The sequence below is a fragment of the Balaenoptera physalus genome, assembly GCF_965194825.1.
Source record: "Balaenoptera physalus genome assembly, chromosome: 19".
Lineage (NCBI taxonomy): Eukaryota > Metazoa > Chordata > Mammalia > Artiodactyla > Balaenopteridae > Balaenoptera > Balaenoptera physalus.
This window is the reverse complement of record NC_138900.1, coordinates 49,129,444-49,150,386: the sequence shown is the minus strand read 5'-3', so window position 1 is coordinate 49,150,386 and position 20,943 is coordinate 49,129,444. Positions and strand designations below refer to the sequence as shown.

Sequence of the window (20,943 nt, the reverse complement as noted above, 5' to 3'; positions counted from 1 at the left end):
ACCTTTGTTTCCAAAAATCAAGGACAAAGATTTGCACCTCTGGGGACATTCCAAATAAAGTGATGCCAGCTTTTTGATCACCTTTGTCATCTTTGATCAAAGCTGAGAAGTTTAGAATGACAATCCAGTGGCCCAGCTCTTATGACAATGTGTTCCTTGGGACTACTGACTTAAGAAAGCAACTTCAACCAACCCTATCACTTTGGGCATAACCTCATAAAACCTCACAGAATATCAGATGCGGTAGCCTCCTCAGTCTGGAGAGATGAGGACACCCCAGAGGGCTATTTTAAGGGTAATCATAACGTCTACCACTTAGGAAACATTTATGTGTCAACGCTTTACCTACAGTGTTGCTGATCTATATACAGCCCTAGGTAGGCATCCCTACCCCTGTTTTTCAGATGAAGAAACTCAAGCCACTCAGCTAGTAAGTGAAGAACCAGGACTTGAACCTAGGTCTGTTTCCTCCGAAGCTGGGGCTCTTTTTTCACCTTTCATTGCTTTTTACTGAAGACAAAGCAAATGACCAAAGAATTCCAGTGGAGTCCCTAGGAGAAAACTAGGGTCACTCCATTTAGCTTTGGGATGAGGCTACTCAGACTCTCCAAGTTTGGTTTACAGGAAGCTCTGGGCCTCAGGTGGGATGAAGGGCAGAGTGGCTGAGCGTGAGTGTCTGGCAGCTAGGGTAACAGCCATGGGGCTGGCGTGGGGGGGTGGGTACGGGTGCCTGGCGACTGTGCAGATTGAAGGCAGGGCAGAACGGGCCAGATGGCTTTGGGTGAGTCAGGATTCCTCATCATTTACCGTGCCCACATTTCCTTTTATTTCAGATGTTTTCAAGTCAGAAAACATTCACTGAGCACCTACTATGTACAAGGTATGTTCTGGGTGCTTGGGAGAGGGGATGTGGGGAACAGAGGTGAATGAATCACAGTACCTTTGCTGCCCTTAGGGGAAGCTGGCATAACAGGGGGGCAGACATGGAGATGGCAAAGTGTTCCAAACAGCAAAGTGACTTGCCCAATAAAGACTGAGTGTTAGGGCCCCCTGACTAACTTGGGGCATCAGGGAAAGCTTCCTGGATGAGGTGATGCTTGCAGTGGGCTCTGAAGGTCAAGTCACATTTTGTTGGGTTTAGAAGTGAGGAAGGTGTTCAGGGCAGATGTGCTGAGCAGGGTCTGCCATACCCTTTGGCTTAGTCAGACTCCCTGGCCAACAGGCATGGACTCCTGAAAGGAGAGTCCAGCTGCCAGGGTTTTTTCTGCAGCTCTTGACCTTCCCACCAAGAGCTCCGAATTGGCCTGTCTACCCAAGTGAGGCACTGCCTGCCCAGGCTCTGGTCCCACCTCAGGCCCAGAAGATACTGGGGTTGGGCTCTTTCTCCTGTAATGACAGGCCTACCCGTCTGCCCTGCATGTATCTTTGACCACCGAGTCAGCTCTTGGGCTGAGCGATGGTGGGATGGGGGTAAAGAGTGCTGCCATCTGGTGGTTTGGCTCTGGCCAAGGCCTGTCTTTCCCTGAACTCCCTCAAGTGAGTCAAAGGCATCAGCTCACCTTTTTGTTCTCACTGTACCAGGCCCACATTTACTTAGAGAAACATGGTCATTTCCACTGCTGGAGGGAACCAATGAGGATTCCTCCCCTCTCTTGTGTGTTGGCTTCTCTCCAGCCAAGAAGCCCCAGGTAGCTTATCTGAGGCACAGGGGAGATGGTTCAGGGGCCCCCAGTCCTTAAAGGGACTACATGCTTGCTGAGGGGCAGAGGCCAGATCCCTCTTTTGAACACCTCCACTCTCTGTTTCCCTTAGCAAAGTGTAACGGGGCCCTCTCTGACACTTGCATTTGGGCCTCAAGACAGAGGTGACTAATCCTAACAGAATCAGCATGTGTTCTCATCGCTCTGGCCTCAGCCTGATATTGTTACCAGATGAGAACATGTCTTATTGGGTTTAACTCTGATGGCTGTGGAGACAGAGCAGAATAACAGGCAGTCACACTGTGAGCTGAATAAACCCTGGACCTTCCTACCTTGTCCTGGCTAGGACTGGGGCCAGAACTTGCTCTGGGGCTTTGAGACTAGCACTCTACTGCCATCCTCCCTCACTGCCAGGCTCCTCATGCTAGGGCCCCGGATTCCCCTGCAAAGTAGCTGGGAGATGGCTTCACATACTAGCCTGCCCCTCCTGCTGAAACCTGACTGCAGGCATGGGGCTCTGGGCTCCAGCCTGGGCCTCCTCAGGCTAATGATCTTTCTACCTTTTCTCCCTCTGGAGATGAACATCTGCAACAAGCCCTCTAACAAGACAGCCCCTGAGAAGAATGTGTGGACAGCACCTGCACAGGCCAGCAGACCCTCCCCGGAGCTGCAGGGCCAGCGGTCCCGCCGGAATGGGTGGAGCTGGCCCCCTCACCCGCTCCAGATTGTGGCCTGGCTGCTGTACCTCTTCTTTGCTGTGATTGGCTTTGGGGTCCTTGTTCCCCTCCTGCCTCACCACTGGGTGCCTGCTGGCTATGCTGTATCCTTGGGAAAGTGTGGGACTGGTACATAGAAGAGTGGGGACAATGGATGGAGGGACATGGGCGAGGCCTGAAGCTGGGTTCCAGAGCCTCAGAGAGCGCAGATGGGCCCTGTCTCTGCCTGGGGGGACCAGTTGCCTACCTGCCTGGCCTCCAACCCCCATCTGACCCCTCTGCCTGATTGGGTGAGGGAACAGGCCTAACGAACCTTGGAGCGTTGAAAGCCCCACACAGATGCGAACCTCATCAACTGAGGTACCACAAGAGCAATTACTGAAGAGAACCTTAAAGCTCTCTTTAAGCTAATTGTGTCCAGAGCTCAACAAGGGATAAAAGAGAGTACCTTATTCCATTTATGAAATAATTTTTCACTTTTTGGAAAGAATAAGAATAATGGTAGAATTCCTTTACATGGTAAGTTTCCTGGTACATTTAGAATATGGTTTTATTTACAGAGATTATTATGCTGTACCCAGGACTGTTTAGGAGCTCATCGATTTTATAAATCAGACTCTTTTAGGGTAAGGTTGAATTGACAAGAGGAGGGATAAATATGCCCTGGAAGCTCCTGGGAATTGTGACAAACATGAGCTTGCCTGAACTTAGAGATGTGACTGCCCCAGCCCTGGCCACAGGCCCCAGGAGCAGAGGATGTGGCTGCAAGTCTGGGCGGTTGAGGGGCAGCATGTGGCCACGTGCCCCAGTCCAGCGGGTGCCCATGAGAGTGTGCCTTGGTGTGTGTGCATCATGGAGATGATTCCTTGGGCCTCTGGGAGAAGGTGGCCTAGGGTGAGCTGAAGGAGTTAGCAGGGATGAATTTGAAAGTCTCAGGCGTAGAGTCAGCACCCTTCAACTCAGCCCTTTCAGAGCTGCACAAGGCTGAGCGGCTTCTGCCAGCTCTCCGCATCTTAGCCTCCTCCTCTATCTGACAGGAGGAGTCCTGCCTGCTTCCCAGGCAGGGGACAAGGAGCACACAAGGATGTGTGTATGTGAGCACCAGAACGTACGAGCCATGAATGTGAGCACGCTCTCTTGGGAAACCATAGAGCCCTTGGCTGGTGGGTAGCCAGGGCAGGTGGGTGGAGAAGGACTCTAGAGAAGGTTGTTGGTCTCCGATGCCAGCAGTGTCACTGAGGGGCTTCCTGGTTCACTAGGGCCCAGGGCCTAGTCATCAACTTTGTACATGAAAACTAGACTTTCTCTGAGGTGACCAACAGGGCTTAGTCAGTGCTATTAAGTAGAATGCTTCATGGAACATTCCTCCCATGATCCGAATGGGTACACCACTCACTCAGGACTCCCTGGCTTTCTGCCATCAGGGTACCTGGGAAGCCAGGTTAATAACCACATAGTTTGGAGTGAGCAGAATCAGAGCAAATAACAGTAACCAAGAGTAACTAGCATTTATTGAGCACTTATATGTGCCAGGCACTGTGCCAACCCCTATACATGGATGATCTTGTTCAACTCTCATAATAATCTGTAAGGAAGGTGTTCTCCCCACTTTCATAAAAGAAATTGGGGCTCAGAGAGATTAAATGACTTTCTGAGGTCACACAATTGCTACCCTGTGAGGCCAGAAGGACTGCTCAGGCAGTCTGACTCTGAGGCAGTGGGATGGTTTGAGGGTTTTGTCCTCCCCATATTTATTGCTTTGGGCAATGCTGGAGGCTCAAAGAACCACCTGGTTTGGCACTCCCATTTCCAGGCCTGAATGGTTCTCTGTCCTCCCATCAAAGCCACCTTCCTTCTGCAGGCTCCCTCAGGGGCCCCTGCAGAATGAGGTAGGGTAATGGTGTGTACCAAGCACTCACCTTGCACCTAGAACTTGCCTGGGCCCTAGGGTTGCAAAGATGGGTAAAACAGGGCCCCAGCTCTAGGTGTTCCGTTTCCAACTGGAGGAAAGCCTTGTAGATTGGAGATCATCACATGGTAAGTATGGGGGTAGGGATTCATACAGCAGACTGTGGGTGCAGGAGGAGGGCCATGTAGACCAACATCACCACCCAGATGCATACCTGTTGCTCTCAGCTCCCCTCCTTCCCTCTTCCTGGCTTCTCTAGGTACTCTTGGCTCCGCCCCTTTCCTTCATCACCTATATCCAGTCAGTCATCAAGTCCTGTTGATTTTGCCTCCTAAAAAGCTATTGTATTTGCCCTCTTTTCTCCCCACTGCCATCTGCCTCTCTTACCTAGATGACTATTCGTTTCCAAACAGGTCTCCCCACACATGCTCTCACCATGGCCAGTCCATCTCTATCCCTGCAGCCAGAGTGCCCTTTCAAAAAACAAATATGATAAAGTTACTCCCCAGCTTAACACCGTCTAATAGCTTCTTCCTGCCTTAAGGCTCAAGATCATCATGGCTCTCCACATTCTGGACTCTGCTTATCTCCCCAGCATCTTCTTATTTTATTTCCTCTGTTGTTCTCTGTTGCAACAACACTGGTCTCTGCCTGGAAGCTCCTAGCCTCTCTCTCCACCCCAATACCCAGCTAAGTTAGAAGTCATGACCTAGCAGCCCATGGGCCAGTTTGGCCTACAGATTTTTTTTTTAATTGAGGGATAACAAACACACAAAATGGACATATCTTAAGTGTTTCTTTGGCAGGTACATTTAAAAAATTATTTATTTCCTTGTCAACATTTTAAAAATGAGATGCCTCATATATCCAGACACAAATCCAGATTTCTGGTTCCTTCTGAAAAGCCAGAATTTGGTGACATGGGCTCTCTTTCTTGCATGGCACCAATAAGCTGAGCTGGAACCACACATCTAGTTGGGACTCTGCTTGTTCCCAGTACCCAGCCAGGCCCCCTTTCCTCTTTATATTACCTGCCACGTTCCTGTCATCTGTTTCTCTCTAAGTCTCAGCTGAGATGATACTTCCTCAGGGAAACCTTCCAGATCCCTTCAGACTAGATGAGGTCACCCAGTTACAAACTCACATAGTCCCCTGAACTTTCGTTATTGCAATCAACCTACTCTTTGATTAACCTCTGTCTTTCCTGCCAGACTGTAGGCTCCTTGGGGCTAGGGGCCAAGTCTGTCTTGCTCCTGCCATATCCCTCAGTGCCTGGCATAGAGAAAGACCTCAGTAAATAGCTGAATGAATGAACCAGGGGGGTGGGGGGGAGGGAAGAAGTGTTGGAGCAGGCAGGAAACTAAATGTTTGCCTACATTCAGTGTGTCTGAAGAGAGCCTGGAATGGTAAGGAGTAGTGGTTGGTGATACCAGAGAGGTTTGAGAGGATCCAGAGGAAAAGGGGCCGTGAACACTGAGCTGAAGAGTAAACTTTAGCTTGAGAGCCACTGCAGGAGTTTAAGCAGTCAAGGCTTTAGGTTTAAGCTTTTCAGAGCTCACTACCCAAGTAAAGGGTACTCAAGGGGACGCAGACATGAGAAGCAGAGTCAGGAGACTATGGAATAACCCAGGCAAGAGGTGATGGCCTGACCCACAGCCAGGGCCGTAGGGATAGAGAGGTTGTGATGGGCCACAGGATTGTCTCTTTCAGCTCTGGTATAGCACATTAGGGTGGAGCCTGGCTCCTGCAGACATGTAGGAAAATTTGGCTGCTGGGAAGAGGAAGAAAAAAAGGAGGTTGGACAGCTGATGGATGGAGGATAAGTGATGGAGAGATGATGTCTACTTGGCTAGCAAGAGGATGGATGGATGGATTGATAGATAGCTAGATGGAGGGTGGATGGCTGCCTGGGTGGAATCTATTAGTGAAGTTTTACACATTTACTTTGCAGTAAGTTGTCAGCATACTGTGTCCAGCATTTGGTCCAACTGCTGAGCAGATAGATCCTGGAAGATCTGTGTTTCAGGAATTAGCCATGCTGCCCCCTGGCCAGCCCCTGAACATGTTAGGCCGTCCCAGACATTCAGCCCCAGGGCTCCAAGTACCTGGACTCTAGATTGGGGAGGCAGTGGATATATGAGGCCCTGTCTGCAAGTGATTCTCCAACTGGCCTGGCTGCTGGGAGAGGATGTCTTCTTCCTTCTCAGAGCTGACTTCCTGTGAAAGCAAGATAAACAAGCTTAGAACTTATATTTTGGGTCCTTCAACCTTTAGAGGATGGTCTCTTCAAGTCTCATTTCACCATTTAGAATCAGAAACCAGGTCAGATTCTGAGGTAAGATCAGCCAGGGCCTAAGCCAGGCCTGGATTAGTGAGGCCAGGGCCCTATAGTTGGTCTCCTCAGCAGCAGCAGGCAGTGCTGGCTTGTGAGCTCCATTACCAGATAGCCCCTCGGCTCTTCCACATGGGGCACAGGTATGAGGTGGCACAGGTAGGAGGTGGCACAGGCAGAGAGTCTCTGCACTGGGGAGTCACATGGAGGTAGGGAGCAGTTCTCTGGCCACAGGAAGCAGAAGTGGGGCTCTCAGCTGGCAGTGTGGAGTGAGTCTTTAACCTGCTGGGCCAGTGCATGGGCGCCATCTTTGCTGGCCACCTCGTGGTGCACCTGACTGCTGTTTCCATCGATCCAGCAGATGCCAATGTGCGGGACAAGAGCTATGCTGGGCCCCTGCCCATCTTCAATCGCAGCCAACATGCACACGTCATTGAAGACCTGCACTGCAACTTGTGCAACGTGGATGTGTGAGTGCGTGTGGACTGGGTGTGTGTGGCCGATGAGTGTGCCCGGGGAACTGCCAGTGGGAGCTGAAGGCAGACAGGGGCATGCCCAGGCTTTACAGTCATTCTGAAGCCTCAGAACCCTCTTATTTCACACAGTCAAGAATCTTAGTGGAGTGACAGAGAACTGGGTGAGGGAGAAGGTGACTGGAAACAGAAGATGAGGAATAGCATTTCCAACAAAGTAGGAAACAATTGGCACTGCCACAAACACTTCTGATGACTAACTCTACCAGTAACCACCCCCCTTCTCTCACCAGCATTCCCAGGTATGGGCAGAGAGGGGAGCAACACTTGACTACTTACCATGTGCTAAGTGCTTATGAACAACCACCCTGCAGAGTGGGCAACATCTTTCTCACTTCACAGAGGAGGAAGAGTCCAATGCTCAGAAAGGCTGAGTGGCCTGAGGTTGGTCATATGGCTACTGGGCAGCCAGATTCACAACCCAGCCTGCCTGGCCCCGAAGCCAATACTGTTATCCTTGTTTATGCACGAGGAATCTGAGGCCCAGAGAGGCCAAGTGACTTACTCCAGGTCACATTGAGGGGTCAGAATGTACAGAGCCCATACCCCCTTGGCTGGTCCAGACTGCCTCCCTAAGCCCCTCTCTGGAGCATCCCAGTCTCCCAGCCTTAGGTAGGGGATCAGGGATGGGGGTATGGTTCAAGGCTAGCTCCACACTTTTAATATTAAGCCCCAAGCAGCCTGTTGAAGGGGTTCTGTCCATAGGACAGAGAAAGAGCCAATGGCATTAAGATGCTGCGGACTTCGGCATCAGACCATCCTTTCTTTCACTAGACACCAGTCAGCGCGTTGTTCCTCAGTGGACGCTCTGGCAGTTGCTGCGTATTCCAGGGCTCCATTCTGTTCTGGGGGAGGGGGTCGAAATTTATTCTTCCACTCTCCTTTGGCCTTTCCTGGTTCCTCCCTGGGGCAGGGAGACTCTCTTGCATTCCTAATGTAGCCTCACCTCACCTGACCCACTGCGGTGAACTGCTTACTGCTCACCCAGATGTCTGCTTACCCCTCTTCCTTTGTCTCCCTTTGGATTAGCCCAGATAGACTGGGGTTTTCTGGAAGAATGCCAGGAAATTTCCCATAGTCTGGCAGAGAAACAGGGACTCAAAAAATGGCGATGTCAGGAAGAGCACTGCAGGCCCTGGGTCCAGCAGCCTTGCTCTCTTCTGCTCCCTGGCCCCATACCTGCATTGCCTCCTGGCTGGGCAAAGGGGGTCCTTGCTTGGAAAAGAAACTCCGTTTTCGTTTCACGCCACCATCACGCGGGTGCACTGTCCCAGAGCGGGACAGTATAACGCCGCCTACTCCTCCTCCCGCCGCTGGGTACACCTCCCGTCCCCGCCCCCACCCCGCCTCTTCAGAAGCGCTGCTTCCTCCGGGTGCCCCGCCCCACAGTGCCCCCCGCCAGAGGGCGCGCGTGCTCCCCTTTGACGCGCTCCGCTCTCTGCTTAGGCGCGGGTGGGTGACCCGCTCCAGGCGCGGAACTGGCAACCCCCCAGCCAGGCCGGGCAGCAAAAGGCGGGAGAAGCCCGCAACCGCGCTGTGCCCCCTCCCCACCGCAGGAGTGCTCGTTCCAAGCACTGCAGCGCCTGCAACAAATGCGTGTGCGGCTTTGACCACCACTGCAAGTGGCTCAACAACTGCGTGGGCGAGAGGAACTACCGGTGAGAGCCAGGCCTGGGCCACAGGGGTGCCTGGCGATGCCTGTGTCTGTGCTAGTCAGGGGCCTTGAACCTGCGTATGGGGCGGGGCGATGATAGGGGTACTTGGGGGACCTGTGCGCTGGTGTGCGTTAGTGTGTGTGCTGGTCTGAGGGTGATGCTCCCGATGGCTTCCGCCTGAGAGCGATGAGGGTAGGTTTGGAGTCTTTCTCCTGCTGGCCCAGGGAAAGGTGGGGAGCCTGTTGGGGGTGGCCGCCTATATTCACCTTTGCCCTAAGGCTTTGGCTTTGTGAGGAGTCAGGGCTGTGGGGTCAGATGCCCAGCTCCCCATCCTAACCACCGGCCCTTCTGAGCTCTGGGCCCTTGCCCAGCTGGAGCACCTGGGTGCTGACAGCTGCCCACGGCTGGGCCCAGGCTCTTTCTACACAGTGTGGCATCTGCCTTACTGGGCGTCCTGCTCCTCGTGCTGGTGGCCACTTATGTCTTTGTGGAGTTCTTTGTCAACCCCATGCGGCTGCGTACCAACCGCCACTTTGAAGGTCAGTGTGGGCTCCAGGCTCACTCCCATCCCCCAACCCTGGGCCTGTTCTGGTCACTGGTTACATCCCTGACTGAGCACAGTCTGCCTGTGCCTTGCAGTCTTGAAGAATCACACAGATGTGTGGTTCGTGTTCCTGCCTGCTGCCCCTGTGGAGACCCAGGCTCCCGCCATCCTGGCTCTGGCTGCCCTTCTCATCCTTCTGGGCCTGCTCTCCACAGCCCTGCTCGGCCACCTGCTCTGCTTCCACATTTATCTCAGTAAGTGCCCCACATTTATCTCAGTAAGTGCCCCCTGCCCCTACCCCCACATATACACCCACACCTGCCTTTCATGGGATGGGAGTCCCTAAGCTGGAAGTTACCCAGTTTGGGCTGTAGAGCCTTGAAACTATGCCCCTTCCTAGTGCTGGCTCTCTAATGGTGACCTGGTCTCACTCCATGGCTTAGTGTATATGGGGACAATGGTTTTAGCCTGTGGTTGGGTACCCTCCCTCACCTTCTGAACTCCAGGGTTCCTTTTCCATTGCACTGAGCCCTCTCTTTACCCCCTCAGTGTGGCACAAGCTCACCACCTATGAATACATCGTGCAGCATCGTCCGCCCCAGGAGGCAAAGGGGGCCCACAGGGAGCTTGAGTCATGTCCCCCCAGGATGCGGCCCATTCAGGTATAGAAGTGGCCCAGAGGGCTGAGGGAGTGGGAGAAGGGGTGTGGGAGGGGTGGTGGGCTGTGTAGCGAGTAGCCAGTGACAAGACAGGGCAAAGGGAAGCAGGCCTGGAAGAGCAGCTGGGGTAGTGGGTGCTGGAGGCAGCAGAGGCGAGGGCAAGCCTGTACTAAGCACGTGCCTGCTTGCTCAAGTGTGGGCACAGCCAGAGGAAGCCCTGTGTTTCCCCGACCCCAGGGGAAAGGCTCTAAGCATGTGCTGGAGGGCACAGAATGTGGGAGCCTAGAAGCAGGCAGGTTGTGGCCGCAGGAGAAGAGAGAGGGATGGATCAAGGACTGGGTCACCAGGATAGAGCCATCAGTTCTCTCCACCTGTGACCCTGAGCCCTTATACCCATTACTCCATTTAAATCTTGAAACAGCCCATGAGGCAGGTAATGCTACCATACCCATGTTGCAGATGAACATATTGAGGCCAAGAAAGATGAAGCAAGCTGGGTCTAGGAAGAGTTAAGGTCTCTGCACTCTGAAGCAGGAATCCTCCAGCCCAGGCTCAGGGCCTGGCCAGCCCAGCTGTTGATCAGCCTATCCCCATTCCCATGCCCCTTGGCTTCCTGAGGTCAGCAGCTGGGGGTGGGGTGGTCCAGTCCTTGGAGCCCCCAGGGACTGGGAAGGCAGGGGGCCCAGGCAGGCCTTGTTGGGAAGGCTGAGCTCTGGATCCGAAGTCCTCATGGCAACTGGACACAAACACAGGCTGGTGGGTGGATTGGGGGAGTGCTTGGGACCCCACCTCTCCTGTTCTCATCGCCAGGGGTGGGCCAGGCTGCCAGGCCTGGGTAGGCCTGGGGGAGTGATGGCTGTTGGTGGAGACCCCCTGCCCCCCGCAACTGCCACACCATTGTGTACCTGCCCTGGTGCTGGGCACGGAACCCATGTAAGCACAGTGGCAGCCATCCTGGGAGTGGGCACCATCCCTATCCCCACTTCACAGAGGAGACTGAGGCTCAGAGGGGTAGGCAGGAGACTTTCTCAAGCTTCACAGCCAGTGCCCACTGAGGCAGGGCTGGCCCTGGGATCCCCAGACTCGAATGCTCAGGACCCCTGCTCTGTAGTTACTGCCTGCTTAGTCTTTGGGGCCAGATGTGCCAGCAGCAAGGGCATTTAATATCATCTGAACATGACCTGAGGGAGACGTCGGCAGAGGGAGAAGGGATGTGTTTGTCCCATCGTACAGAGGAGAGCTGAGGCTGAGAGGTGCCATGTACCATTCAGGAATGTGCAAGTTTTGAATGTCTCTGAGGGAGGATTGTACGGACAGCTTTGATGAGGGGAGGGGAATTTGAATGGGGACACCCTGGTGGCACCCTCAAACTTCCCCAGCTGGCTAGGGCCTGGCTCCTGTCCCATTCTGGCCCATCAGGCTTCTGAGACCATCCTCTACTGCTGCCCTGCCCTCTGCCCTACACTTCTAGAACCCAGGGGCACCAGGGTAGGCTTTGCCCCCTCTCTCCTGGGCCCTGGAGGGGTGCTAGGTGCACACTGGTGAAGAGGAAATGTGTGGGGGAAGGACTCCCTTGGCGTCCCAGCCCTTGTGACTGGCCTTTGACTCCTTCCTCTTTCCCAGGGCTCCTCTGCTCAGGCTGGCACCTCCACATTCCTCCCCAAAGGGCCAGCCTGGGCAGGTGTTGGGCACAGGGCTTGCCCAGGGTTCATTCTCTGCCTCTGTGTAGCCAGCCGGTGACTGGCTGGGCTCTGTCCCCCAGATCTGCTAGGGCTGTCCTGCAGGCGGCCTCCCCACCCCCACCCTGAGCAGGAATGCGGGAGGGGCCCCACTCTGGAGCCGTTGCCCCCAAACATAGGCTTGTTTTAGAGACGGTGTTGCTGTTACAGTGTCGTCTCTGCATTAGTCAGGACGCCCGGGTCTCCATGGAAACGACTGCCTAGTCGGCGACAGCTGTCCAGTGCCCTACCCCCAGCCACCCCACATCCTCCGCCAGGCTCCCTTCTCAGGCTGTTTTTCCTGGCTTTTGTTTCCTCACCTGCAGTCCTCTTGGGCGCGGCCCGGCGCTTGCCGCGTGCTGGGGTGCGAGCCTAGGCCACTCCTGCTACCTCCCGGCTTCAGACCCCTTCACTTTCAGGGGTTGGGTCTGCTACTCCCATGGTCACTGTGAGGATCAGCGACTAAACAAGACAGAGAACACCCATAAGCCTGGTCCCAGGTGGGGCTGTGGCGCTGTTTTTTCCACCACCTACTGCCTTCCCTTTACCGGTAGAAGTTGGGGAGACCGCTCATCCCCCCACTCCCCGCCAGCAGCTGAGATTGTGTCTGGTACTCTGAGGACTCAGCTCCGAGGGAACCATGGATTCCTGCAGGTAGCCTCGCAGCCTCGGGTGCACACCCGGGTGTGTGAACTGCCCAGTCTCCCAACTAGGGAAAAAAATGGGTTCAGAGACTGGAGCCCTGGGAGGAGCCAGGAGCAGGAGAGGGCCTCTCTGAGTCCCTCTTCTCCCCAACCCAACTTGGCCAGAACAGCTCTAGACTGGGTACATTGGACACATGAGGCTGGAGGCTTCCTGGAGGAGGTGGAGTTTGACTAAATGAAGTGAGGAAAATGGTGGGGGTGGGGTAAGGTACAAAAACAGGTGTTTTAAGCCTCATTCTGCATTGGGGTTTTCCCAGCATACCTGGGAAGCCTGGAGGACAGCCCTAGACCTCTGTGCCCAGACCTCCGACAGAAACCAGTAAGGGGGTGTTGCATCCAAGACAGAATGGGCCCAGGACCCAGAAGGCCCTGGACCCACACCTGGCCTCCCAGCCTCCCTCACCTCCATCTTCCCCAGGAGATGGAGTTCTACATGCGGACCTTCAGCCATGTGCGCCCAGAGCCCCCTGGCCAGGCCAGGCCTGCCTCAGTGAATGTCAAGTGAGTGCAACCTGGGCAAGTGCTACCTCACATCTCCCATTGGCATGGCAGGGCCATCTGAGGTGGGAGAAAGGGGTTAGGCCAAAGCCAAGGCACAGGTCTTGGTCCAGGCTATCATGGCCTTGGACAGATCAATGCCTCTTTCCAGCTAGGAAGGGAGGCTTATTTTAGGACCTCCAACAGGGTGGGATTTGAAGGAACAACAACATCCAGCATTTATCCTCCCACTTCCCCTTCAGCCCCTCCCGGTTCCTTGCCACCCGCGGCCACGTGGAGCCTCCACCACCCTCCTCCCCAGAGACTCTCGCTCTGCCCCCCCGGATCCGACCCCAGGTAGGGGGGGACTGTGCTGGGCCCCCTGCCCGGTGGAAGGGGATGGGAAAGAAGCCTCTACCCCTCTCTACTCCTGCGCGTCTTTTGGCGATGTGAGGTCTGGGGAAGGGGTATTCAGGCTTCCCACTGTCTCTGCAGAAAAAAAGGAAGCGGCGCATGTATAAGGTACCGACCTCCAGAACCTTGGACCGGGAGCCCCCGTTGCCCAGGCTGCCGGGTGAGCGCCCCTTCCTGACCGGATCCTGCTCGGGGAGCTACGAGGGAGGGAAAGGTAGGGCCCTAAGTGAGTAGCAGCTCCTAGTCTCACGTTCCCTTCCGACCCCATAGGGCCGCGGACCCCCGGCCGCCGCTCCAGCTCGTCGTCGGATTCCGCTGACGCCAGCCCTGCAGGCGCCTACCACTCGGCGTCAAACGAGTCCATGGACGAGATTCCAGTGGCTCAGACGCGCCTAGGCAGCGCCGGTCTGGCCGCCCCCGTGGGCAGGGGCAGAGAGCCCCGGCTGGCGCTGCAGGCGCGTGCGCCGGCCGTTTTCGTAAGCCCGAGTAGCGGCGAGCCCGGTGCTCGGGGCGGCCCGGAGGCCGGTCTCGCTTAGCTGGGACAAGAAACAGGGATGGCGGAGGAACGGCGGGACAGACTCTCTATGCAACACCCCCACCCCCGCGGCACTGAGTGCACTTTAGGGGCCCCTAAGGGCCGGCGGGATCGGCCCCCTCCCCCATGACTCAGCAATAACAGCCCCCACCAGCCGTGATGCTCCAATAAACTTTTTTATGCTTTTGCGGAGTTAGTGCATACTTTTTTTTTTTTTTTTTTGGAAAATTTCATCTGTGCATACCTTCTTAATGGCAAGGGCCACGGGCCCTCCTGGAGCCGGACCATTGCCAGTCAGCCTAGGGGCAGAGGGTGAGGTGGGTTCCCCCCCCACCTCGCCCCGTACGCTGGGTGGCCACCCAGATTGTCATATGGAGAAGCTCAGGTACGGGGCTCCTGGTTGGGAAAGGTCCTGGAAGCTGCCTGGAGGAGGTTATTTTTCTTGAAGATAGGGTTTGCACTTGGAGAGAGGAGGGGAAGCAGGCTTTGGGGTCGGGAGGCAGCAGCGGAAGCAGAGACTGCGAGGCTAACACCGGGTTGGGGTGGGAATAAATGAGGACGCGGACCCAGGAAGTCCAGGAGCTTTTCCCTAGCCGCGGGAGAGAGGTCGGTGTACCAGGATTTTGGGGCTGGCACTCGTGATTCGTTCACTGTCCCCTCCCGCCCCCAGTGACCCGGAGTTGTGACCTGGGATGCCACACGTTCATTGGAGAGCTGTGGTCTTGAGCCAGCTCTAGACCCCACTGTCACTAAGGGAAGGGACCTTCCCACTCCTCTGCACGCCCCTCCCCCCGCCCCCCGCCAAAGGCCTTCGGTTGCTGCTCTGGGAAGTTGGATCTCCCCTGGAGGCGGGCATCTGCTTTGAACTTCGGGCAGAGCCCAGGATGCGGGCCATCCGAGGACGTCCAGAATACAAAGGTCTGGTCACCCCAGCCACAGAGCTGCCCCGGGTGCAGCGGGATGAGACTATCGCAGCAGCTCCGCCCCCGCAGAGCGCGGAGAGGGCGGGGTCGGGTAGGTGGAGCCAGCGTGACCTTGGTCACTCTCCCGCCGAGACAGCCCCGGGGGTGGGACTCGCCGTCTCTATGGAGACCGAGAAACAAGGGAATAATACGGCGGAACCGCCCGGCCTGCAGTCCCGCCCCAGAGCCGGCAGGGAGCAGAGCTGCGGAGCCGCCTAGTCTCCTGCGTCCATCGGTCCATTCTTGCGTCCTTCTTTCTGTCCATCGAACGTGCACTGCAGGAGCAGCCACGAGGTAGAAGCCGGTAGGAGACCCCGGCGCCGACCACTCTAATCAATATCCTGCACGATAAGAAGGGGGTGGGGTGGGAGCGGCCTGGGGGGGGTCCCAACCCTGGATGGTACCGAGTTGAGGACACAAGCTGAGCGGTCCTGCGCTGGGCCCAAACGTTCCACCCCCACCCCCAACTCCTTGCTGATTGATTACTCCAGCTGTCCCAGCAGGAGCGAGCGTGGCCTGCAGACCCCTGGGACCGGGGCCTGTGACTTGGCACCACCTGATCAGCCTGAAATTACCAAGAATCCATCTTCTCACGGACAGGAGTGAGCACAGGTGCAGGGTCCTGCTAGGCCCCTGGAACAAGCATCCTGTGGCACTCAAGCTCCCCCAGACTTTACCCTTGGTGAACAAAGTGCGGGTCTCCTTCAGATTGCTGGTGGGAGATTTCAGTGTAGGGAGAGGGAAGGGGAGTGCCGTTTGAAAGGGATTCTGGACCCACCGAGTTGCTGCAATGTAGGAGCTGTGGGTGAGCCCAGTTCCAGAAACTGCAATTTAGGGATGGGTGAGTGTGGTGACCCGGGGAGCGTTTTCAGTGTTAAGGCCAGTGGTAGTGGAAGGGGGGTAGGCAGGCAGGCAGGCTCCAGGCTGTGGTCACTGGAGGCTCTATTATAAAAGGGGGAGGTGGAAGATGGTTGCTGAGGACACAACTGAGGGTGTGGTCAGGGGCTGCATATGTATGGAGAGAGGGTGAGTTGTGAGGCTCTGGTTAGGGGTCTCAGTAAGGCCTGTGGGTGTGTGGACGGGGGACCCAGTCCCAGGGCTTCCCGTGTATGGATGGAAGTGGCTGCAGTGCAGGGCTGAGGGTGTGGTCAGGGAGGCCTCAGTACCAGGCTGTGTTACATGGAGGGAGTTTCAGTGCAGAGCTGAGGGTGTGGTCGGGGACTGCAGTGGGTGCTGTGGGCAAGTGTGGGGAAGACCCTTTAGTGCAGGGCTGAGGGTATTATTGGGGGGCCTCAGTACAGGGCTGTTAGTATATGTGTGGGGCGTGCATGCTGAGGGAATGGCCTGGGCCCTTAGTCCCAGGGCTGTGGGTGTGGTCAGGGGACTGCAGTAAGGGGTGTGAGGGGCACTTCATTGCAGGGCTGGTGTGGTCAGGGAGGTCTGAGTACCAGGTTAAGGGGTGTGGTCAGTGGGACTAAGGCCCAGGGTATGGAGGGCCAGGGCTAAGTGCACACAGCTGTGAGAGTGTGGACTAGTGTGGTGGTGCTCAGGGTGTGGCCAAGAGGCCTCCAGAGAGGGCTGAAGGTGCAGACATTGGGGAAGTGTGCTTCAGCGCAGAGCGTAGGTGTGAGGATTACAGGGCCAAGGCCACAGTCTCACTTGCCATCATGCCTCTAGGGGCTCATAACTCTACAACCCCCACTCAGGCTAGCCCCTCAATCTGCTCCTCCTAAACTCCACAAATTGGGACGTTACAGCCCCAATGGCTGGAAAGGAGCCAGGAAGCCACGGTTGTGCCCCAGGTGCTGGGAGTGCTGATATGCCCCACCCGTGAGCCCATTCTCCAGCCCAGCCCAGCAGCACTGGGAGCTTCTCCCTGAGCTGCCCTGACACCATCCTGCCCTTAGCAACATTCTCCAAGCAGTACCACCCTCCCTTAGCAACTGTCTCCAGGCTTCACAAACTGTGGCCAGGCCAGCCCCAAGTTCCCCTTCCCTCATGTTTTTGTTTAATAGCAAATAGTAACAAGGTCCCAGCTGGGCCAGCTGCACCCCTGCCTGTGCTCTGGCTCCCTTCTCAGCCTGGGCTGGGTCTTGCTGGGTCCTCATGACCCTGAGAGAGACACTGTCCTCACTAAATACCTGCCCAACCAGCAGCCTGGCCTGGTACTGACCCAGCCTGGCATGGAACTCCCAGGGAGGGGGCCCGCTCTGCCACCCTCACTTCCACCCAAGCAGGCCTTGTGCCAGGGCCAGACAAAGCCAGGGCCCCAGCTGCTGCTCTCACAGTTTTTCTGGACAGTGCTACTCTGTTCCCAGCCTGGTGCGAGCATCATGATTTCATCTTCTGAACTCCACTCTGAGCCAGGCTGGCATTAAGTGACAGGACCTTTCCTCTCGGGGCTCTTCCTCACGGCTCTGGGGCCCAGTCAGACATTGAGTGCTGGCCCCTTTCTGCAGGCAGCTCCATCTCCAGCTCTGAGAGTATGTGGCAGAAGTGCCTGCAACTTCAACCTTGCAGGTTTTGAGGTAGAGGCAGTGATGCTCTGTGCCTTGGGGGGTGGGGGGGAGAGCTTGGCTAGGAGGTAACCAAGGTGGGTCCCTAACAGGGTGGCATGGCAGCGAGCACAGACGTGGCTGGGCTGGAGGAAAGCTTCCGCAAGTTTGCCATCCATGGTGATCCCAAGGCCAGTGGGCACGAGATGAATGGCAAGAACTGGGCCAAGCTGTGCAAGGACTGCAAGGTGGCTGATGGAAAGGCTGTGACAGGGACCGATGTCGACATCGTCTTCTCCAAAGTCAAGTGAGCCCCAGGCATTCCCTGCTTCTGATGTTCCTAGAAGGGGAATTGGGGGGCTGGAACCAGGGAGGATGTGGAGAAGGGGGAAAACTCATGGTGTCCACATACCTGGCAGGGGGAAGTCTGCCCGGGTCATCAACTATGAGGAGTTCAAGAAGGCCCTAGAAGAGCTGGCACCCAAACGATTCAAGGGGAAGAGCAAGGAGGAGGCCTTTGATGCCATCTGCCAGCTGGTGGCAGGCAAGGAACCAGCCAATGTGGGTGTTACTGTAAGTGCCCTGATGGTCTCGGCTGGCCACTGAGGGGGGTATGGGGAATCTTGGCTGGGGTTGGAAGGGCTGGGCTCCCTAACCAGGTACCCCTGGGGGAACTCTGTCCAAACAGAAAGCAAAAACAGGGGGTGCTGTGGAACGGCTGACTGACACCAGCAAGTACACGGGCTCCCACAAGGAACGCTTCGATGAGAGCGGCAAGGGCAAGGGCATTGCTGGGCGGCAGGACATCCTGGATGACAGTGGCTATGTGAGTGCCTACAAGAATGCAGGTACCTATGATGCCAAGGTGAAGAAGTGAGGCCTGGGAAGGCCCCCCTAGCACGGCTGCCCCTGCCAGAGGCTCAGGCCTGGGCCTAAGGGGCATGTGGAGCAAGAGAGCCCGGTCCCCTCCTTGCTGGATCTGCCGCCCAGCGCTTCCTGCCCAGCCCTATGGGGCCAGCCCACCAGACCTCTGACCCAGACTGCTCTGCATCCCCTTCCCCTTTTTCTTTCCTCCTCGACTTCTGTCTGTCTGGGGAGAGTCTGTGCCTATAGCCTCACCACCCCAACCTAGCCCCGGGCATGGCTAACCCCTGCCTGCTTGCCTCATATTTAAGCTGCTGCTCTGGCCAAGTGCTAATTCTTACCCGGACCTCAATAAAGCCACCTTTTGTACCAATATGGCCTGGTCAGGTATATGACAACAAGGGTAATGACATTCACACCCCACGACCCCTCAGTGTCATCAACCCCTTCCAAGTCGCACTCTGCTAATTCTTCCACTGGCAGCCCTGCCCAGAAAAAGACACACACCAGGCCCCTTCCATTAGCACAGAGCCAGGCTGAATGAGGATGCTCTACAGGGAAATCAAAAGCCTTTTACCTCAGCCCTGACCTAGAGTTCTGACATCATGGCTACCTTCCCGCAATTAGGGCCTCAGTCTTGGCCTCTCTGCTTTCACAGCAGGGGGGGCGATGAGACAGCAAACTCAGACTAGGCTAAGCATTGGTGGGGCCCAGTGCCAGGCCTCAGCTCTAAGCTTGCTGACAGGCCTCCACTCCAGAGGGCTACCAAGGTGAGTCATGCTGGGCTGCATCTCAGAATATCAGAAAATGCAAGACAGCAGACAGTAGACAGTTCAACTCCCAATTTTATAGCTGAGGAAACTCAGGCCCAGAGAGTGAAGGGGCTTCCGCAGAATAGAGGCCAGAACCATGCCTCTTGCCTCCCTGGCCAGGCTCTTTCTAACACAGCAAGCCCCAACACTGATTTCCAAAAATGAGGCTGGATGGCCAGCGGTAGAACTTGGCACCCAACATCAGCCTTTGACAGGTGAGCAGGGTGTCCAACAGTGAAGGGGCTTCTTCTTGCTGATTCCCTCCCATCTGTTCATCATCCCAGGTTGCAGGGCGGGGGGGTCTCTCTCTGATCCTGAGAACTCCTGGGAGCTTTCAGATCAACCTTTTCTCCCCTCTGAGGTTCTCAATGTTAGGCCAGAGTTATTCCCAAGTCTAAGGCTTTGGGGCCAACTCTCCCTCCTTCCTGCTGACAAGTGGGCTGGATGGAACTTAGGGACTGCCCAGAGTCCCTAAGAGTGCTAGAAAAGGCTTAAAAGGCACACATTCACAAATATTTTTTCTTCACCCAGATAACAAAGCAAAGCAGCACAACTGTTTATTCCCTCTCCCTTGGGCTGTTCTAGGATGTTCTTGCCCCAGGTGGCCCCGGAGTCCCTTGAGCCCAAAGTCACTTGGAGCGAGGGTAAAGAGTGATAGTGTGGCTTGGAACAGAGACGCTGGGGGGTGAGGTGAGAATTAGAGAGCAGAGATCATCACCTGGTCACAGCAGAGCCTTGCCTAATGGCTGACAGTTGTGGGATCCTCCTGACTCCACTGACCTTGCATTGCTCAGGGAAGAGTTTCAGACAGCTCTACCTCTCCCACCAGCATACAGTAAGAGGAATACTTCCTCCAGCCCTAGGGAATTGGTTTAAATTGCAAGCTTACTTAAATTAGCATAATAGGAGAGAAACCCAAATCCTGCAAATTGGCCTGGTCCAGGTTATTAAGCTATTAAGCTGCAGGTGAGATTACCATCCAGTGCGTATGGGAGCAGCAGTTTGGCCCCTCCTATGATTGGCAGTGTGGCTTAGAGGAGCCCAGAGAGAGAACTGGCCGAGTCCCGAAACTCTACCTTGTAGGGGTAAAGCCCCCTCTTCTTTAAAAGGGGTTATGGAGCCTGAGGGAAATCAAGGCCCACCCGGAGCCAGGAAGACCCTTAGTCTAGCAGAATCTGGTTCATGGCAGGAACTGACCAAACAATGCCACTTCAGCCCTTCAGTTATCACTGCTCCATCTCCCCATAGCCTCCTCATGGTGGAAAGCTTTGGGTACCCTTGCTAGCAAAGCCAGTTGGGCAAGGAAGAGAAGTTAGGATCTGTGGGGTGGAGCCATTAAAACCCTCTATGTATAGCTGGCGAGAAGGCCAAACCTCAGAGGGGTCCTGCCTCTCCTTTTGGAGAACTTCCCTGAGGACCTGTTTTCCATCCCAGCCTTGTTTCCTTCTTTCTCCTAATAGTGCGAGGCCCAGGGTGAGGAATTCTTGTCCACTTATTTTCTACTTGCTTCAGGGGTCTTCCCCCACTCCATGTTGAGCCCACTTAGCCCCATAGGGCAACAACTCTTTGGCCCTTCCCTTGATGCCACCAATCCCAAGGGATTGACCAAGGGCCACAAAGCGAAAATCAGAAACACAGCTGACCTCTGCACAAGTGGCCAGCAACCCTAGAGAGGGGCCTGGCCTAGGGTAGGACCAGCCACTTTCAGTGACAATAGAAAATAGAGTGGAAGGTGACTTAGTCTGGGTCAGGCTCTTTGCTCCTCCTTAGAGGTACCCTGAATAGGTTCTGGGCTAGCATTCTCAGATGTTCATAGGAGAAGGAAGGGAGGGCTGGGTTGTAGAAAGAAGTCCGTTATCCCTGCCCCCACCTCCCCTAGCCCCCATCGGCTGTCCAGTAAGTTGGCCTGTGCAC

General features: G+C 55.6%; 2 protein-coding genes across 18 annotated transcripts in view; both read left to right on the top strand.

The window, feature by feature from the left end:
* ZDHHC1 (zDHHC palmitoyltransferase 1) overlaps positions 1-14,088 on the top strand; it is a 32,244-nt gene extending 18,156 nt beyond the window's left edge. For 3 of the 15 annotated variants that reach the window (XM_082439642.1, XM_082439647.1, XM_082439646.1), the window contains 12 exons: positions 834-880; positions 2,278-2,520; positions 6,952-7,127; positions 7,424-7,574; positions 8,637-8,848; positions 9,260-9,384; positions 9,467-9,643; positions 9,939-10,051; positions 12,889-12,971; positions 13,211-13,304; positions 13,443-13,521; positions 13,632-14,088. In XM_082439642.1, the coding sequence (XP_082295768.1) occupies positions 872-880; positions 2,278-2,520; positions 6,952-7,127; positions 7,424-7,574; positions 8,637-8,848; positions 9,260-9,384; positions 9,467-9,643; positions 9,939-10,051; positions 12,889-12,971; positions 13,211-13,304; positions 13,443-13,521; positions 13,632-13,897 (1,728 nt within the window). In that variant the 5' untranslated portion in view covers positions 834-871 and the 3' untranslated portion in view covers positions 13,898-14,088. Of the gene's footprint in view, positions 1-833; positions 881-2,258; positions 2,521-6,951; positions 7,128-7,423; positions 7,575-8,636; positions 8,849-9,259; positions 9,385-9,466; positions 9,644-9,938; positions 10,052-12,092; positions 12,421-12,727; positions 12,972-13,210; positions 13,305-13,442; positions 13,522-13,631 lie in introns of those variants that run through there. The other 12 variants (XM_082439648.1, XR_014257180.1, XM_082439652.1 and 9 more) reach the window with 12 other exon arrangements.
* A 923-nt stretch (positions 14,089-15,011) lies between these two features.
* Positions 15,012-18,590, top strand: TPPP3 (tubulin polymerization promoting protein family member 3). Of its 3 annotated transcripts, XM_082439758.1 has the most exons (5): positions 15,016-15,162; positions 17,177-17,341; positions 17,467-17,660; positions 17,773-17,926; positions 18,042-18,590. In XM_082439758.1, exons 3-5 carry the CDS (start codon positions 17,473-17,475, stop codon positions 18,228-18,230), a joined length of 531 nt encoding a protein of 176 aa, XP_082295884.1. In that variant the 5' UTR covers positions 15,016-15,162; positions 17,177-17,341; positions 17,467-17,472; the 3' UTR covers positions 18,231-18,590. The 3 variants fall into 3 exon arrangements, with proteins under 3 accessions (XP_082295883.1, XP_082295884.1, XP_082295885.1); XM_082439757.1 differs by lacking the exon at positions 17,177-17,341 and having other exon boundaries at positions 15,012-15,162; XM_082439759.1 differs by lacking the exon at positions 17,177-17,341 and having other exon boundaries at positions 15,016-15,152.
* The last annotated feature ends 2,353 nt before the right edge of the window (positions 18,591-20,943 follow it).

Coding starts and splice junctions, on each gene's coding strand:
- TPPP3 (XM_082439757.1), top strand. CDS start 17,473: ATGGCAGCGAGCACAGACGTGGCTGGGCTGGAGGAAAGCTTCCGCAAG. Junction 17,661..17,772: donor ATCGTCTTCTCCAAAGTCAA/GTGAGCCCCAGG, acceptor CATACCTGGCAG/GGGGAAGTCTGCCCGGGTCA. Junction 17,927..18,041: donor CAGCCAATGTGGGTGTTACT/GTAAGTGCCCTG, acceptor CTGTCCAAACAG/AAAGCAAAAACAGGGGGTGC.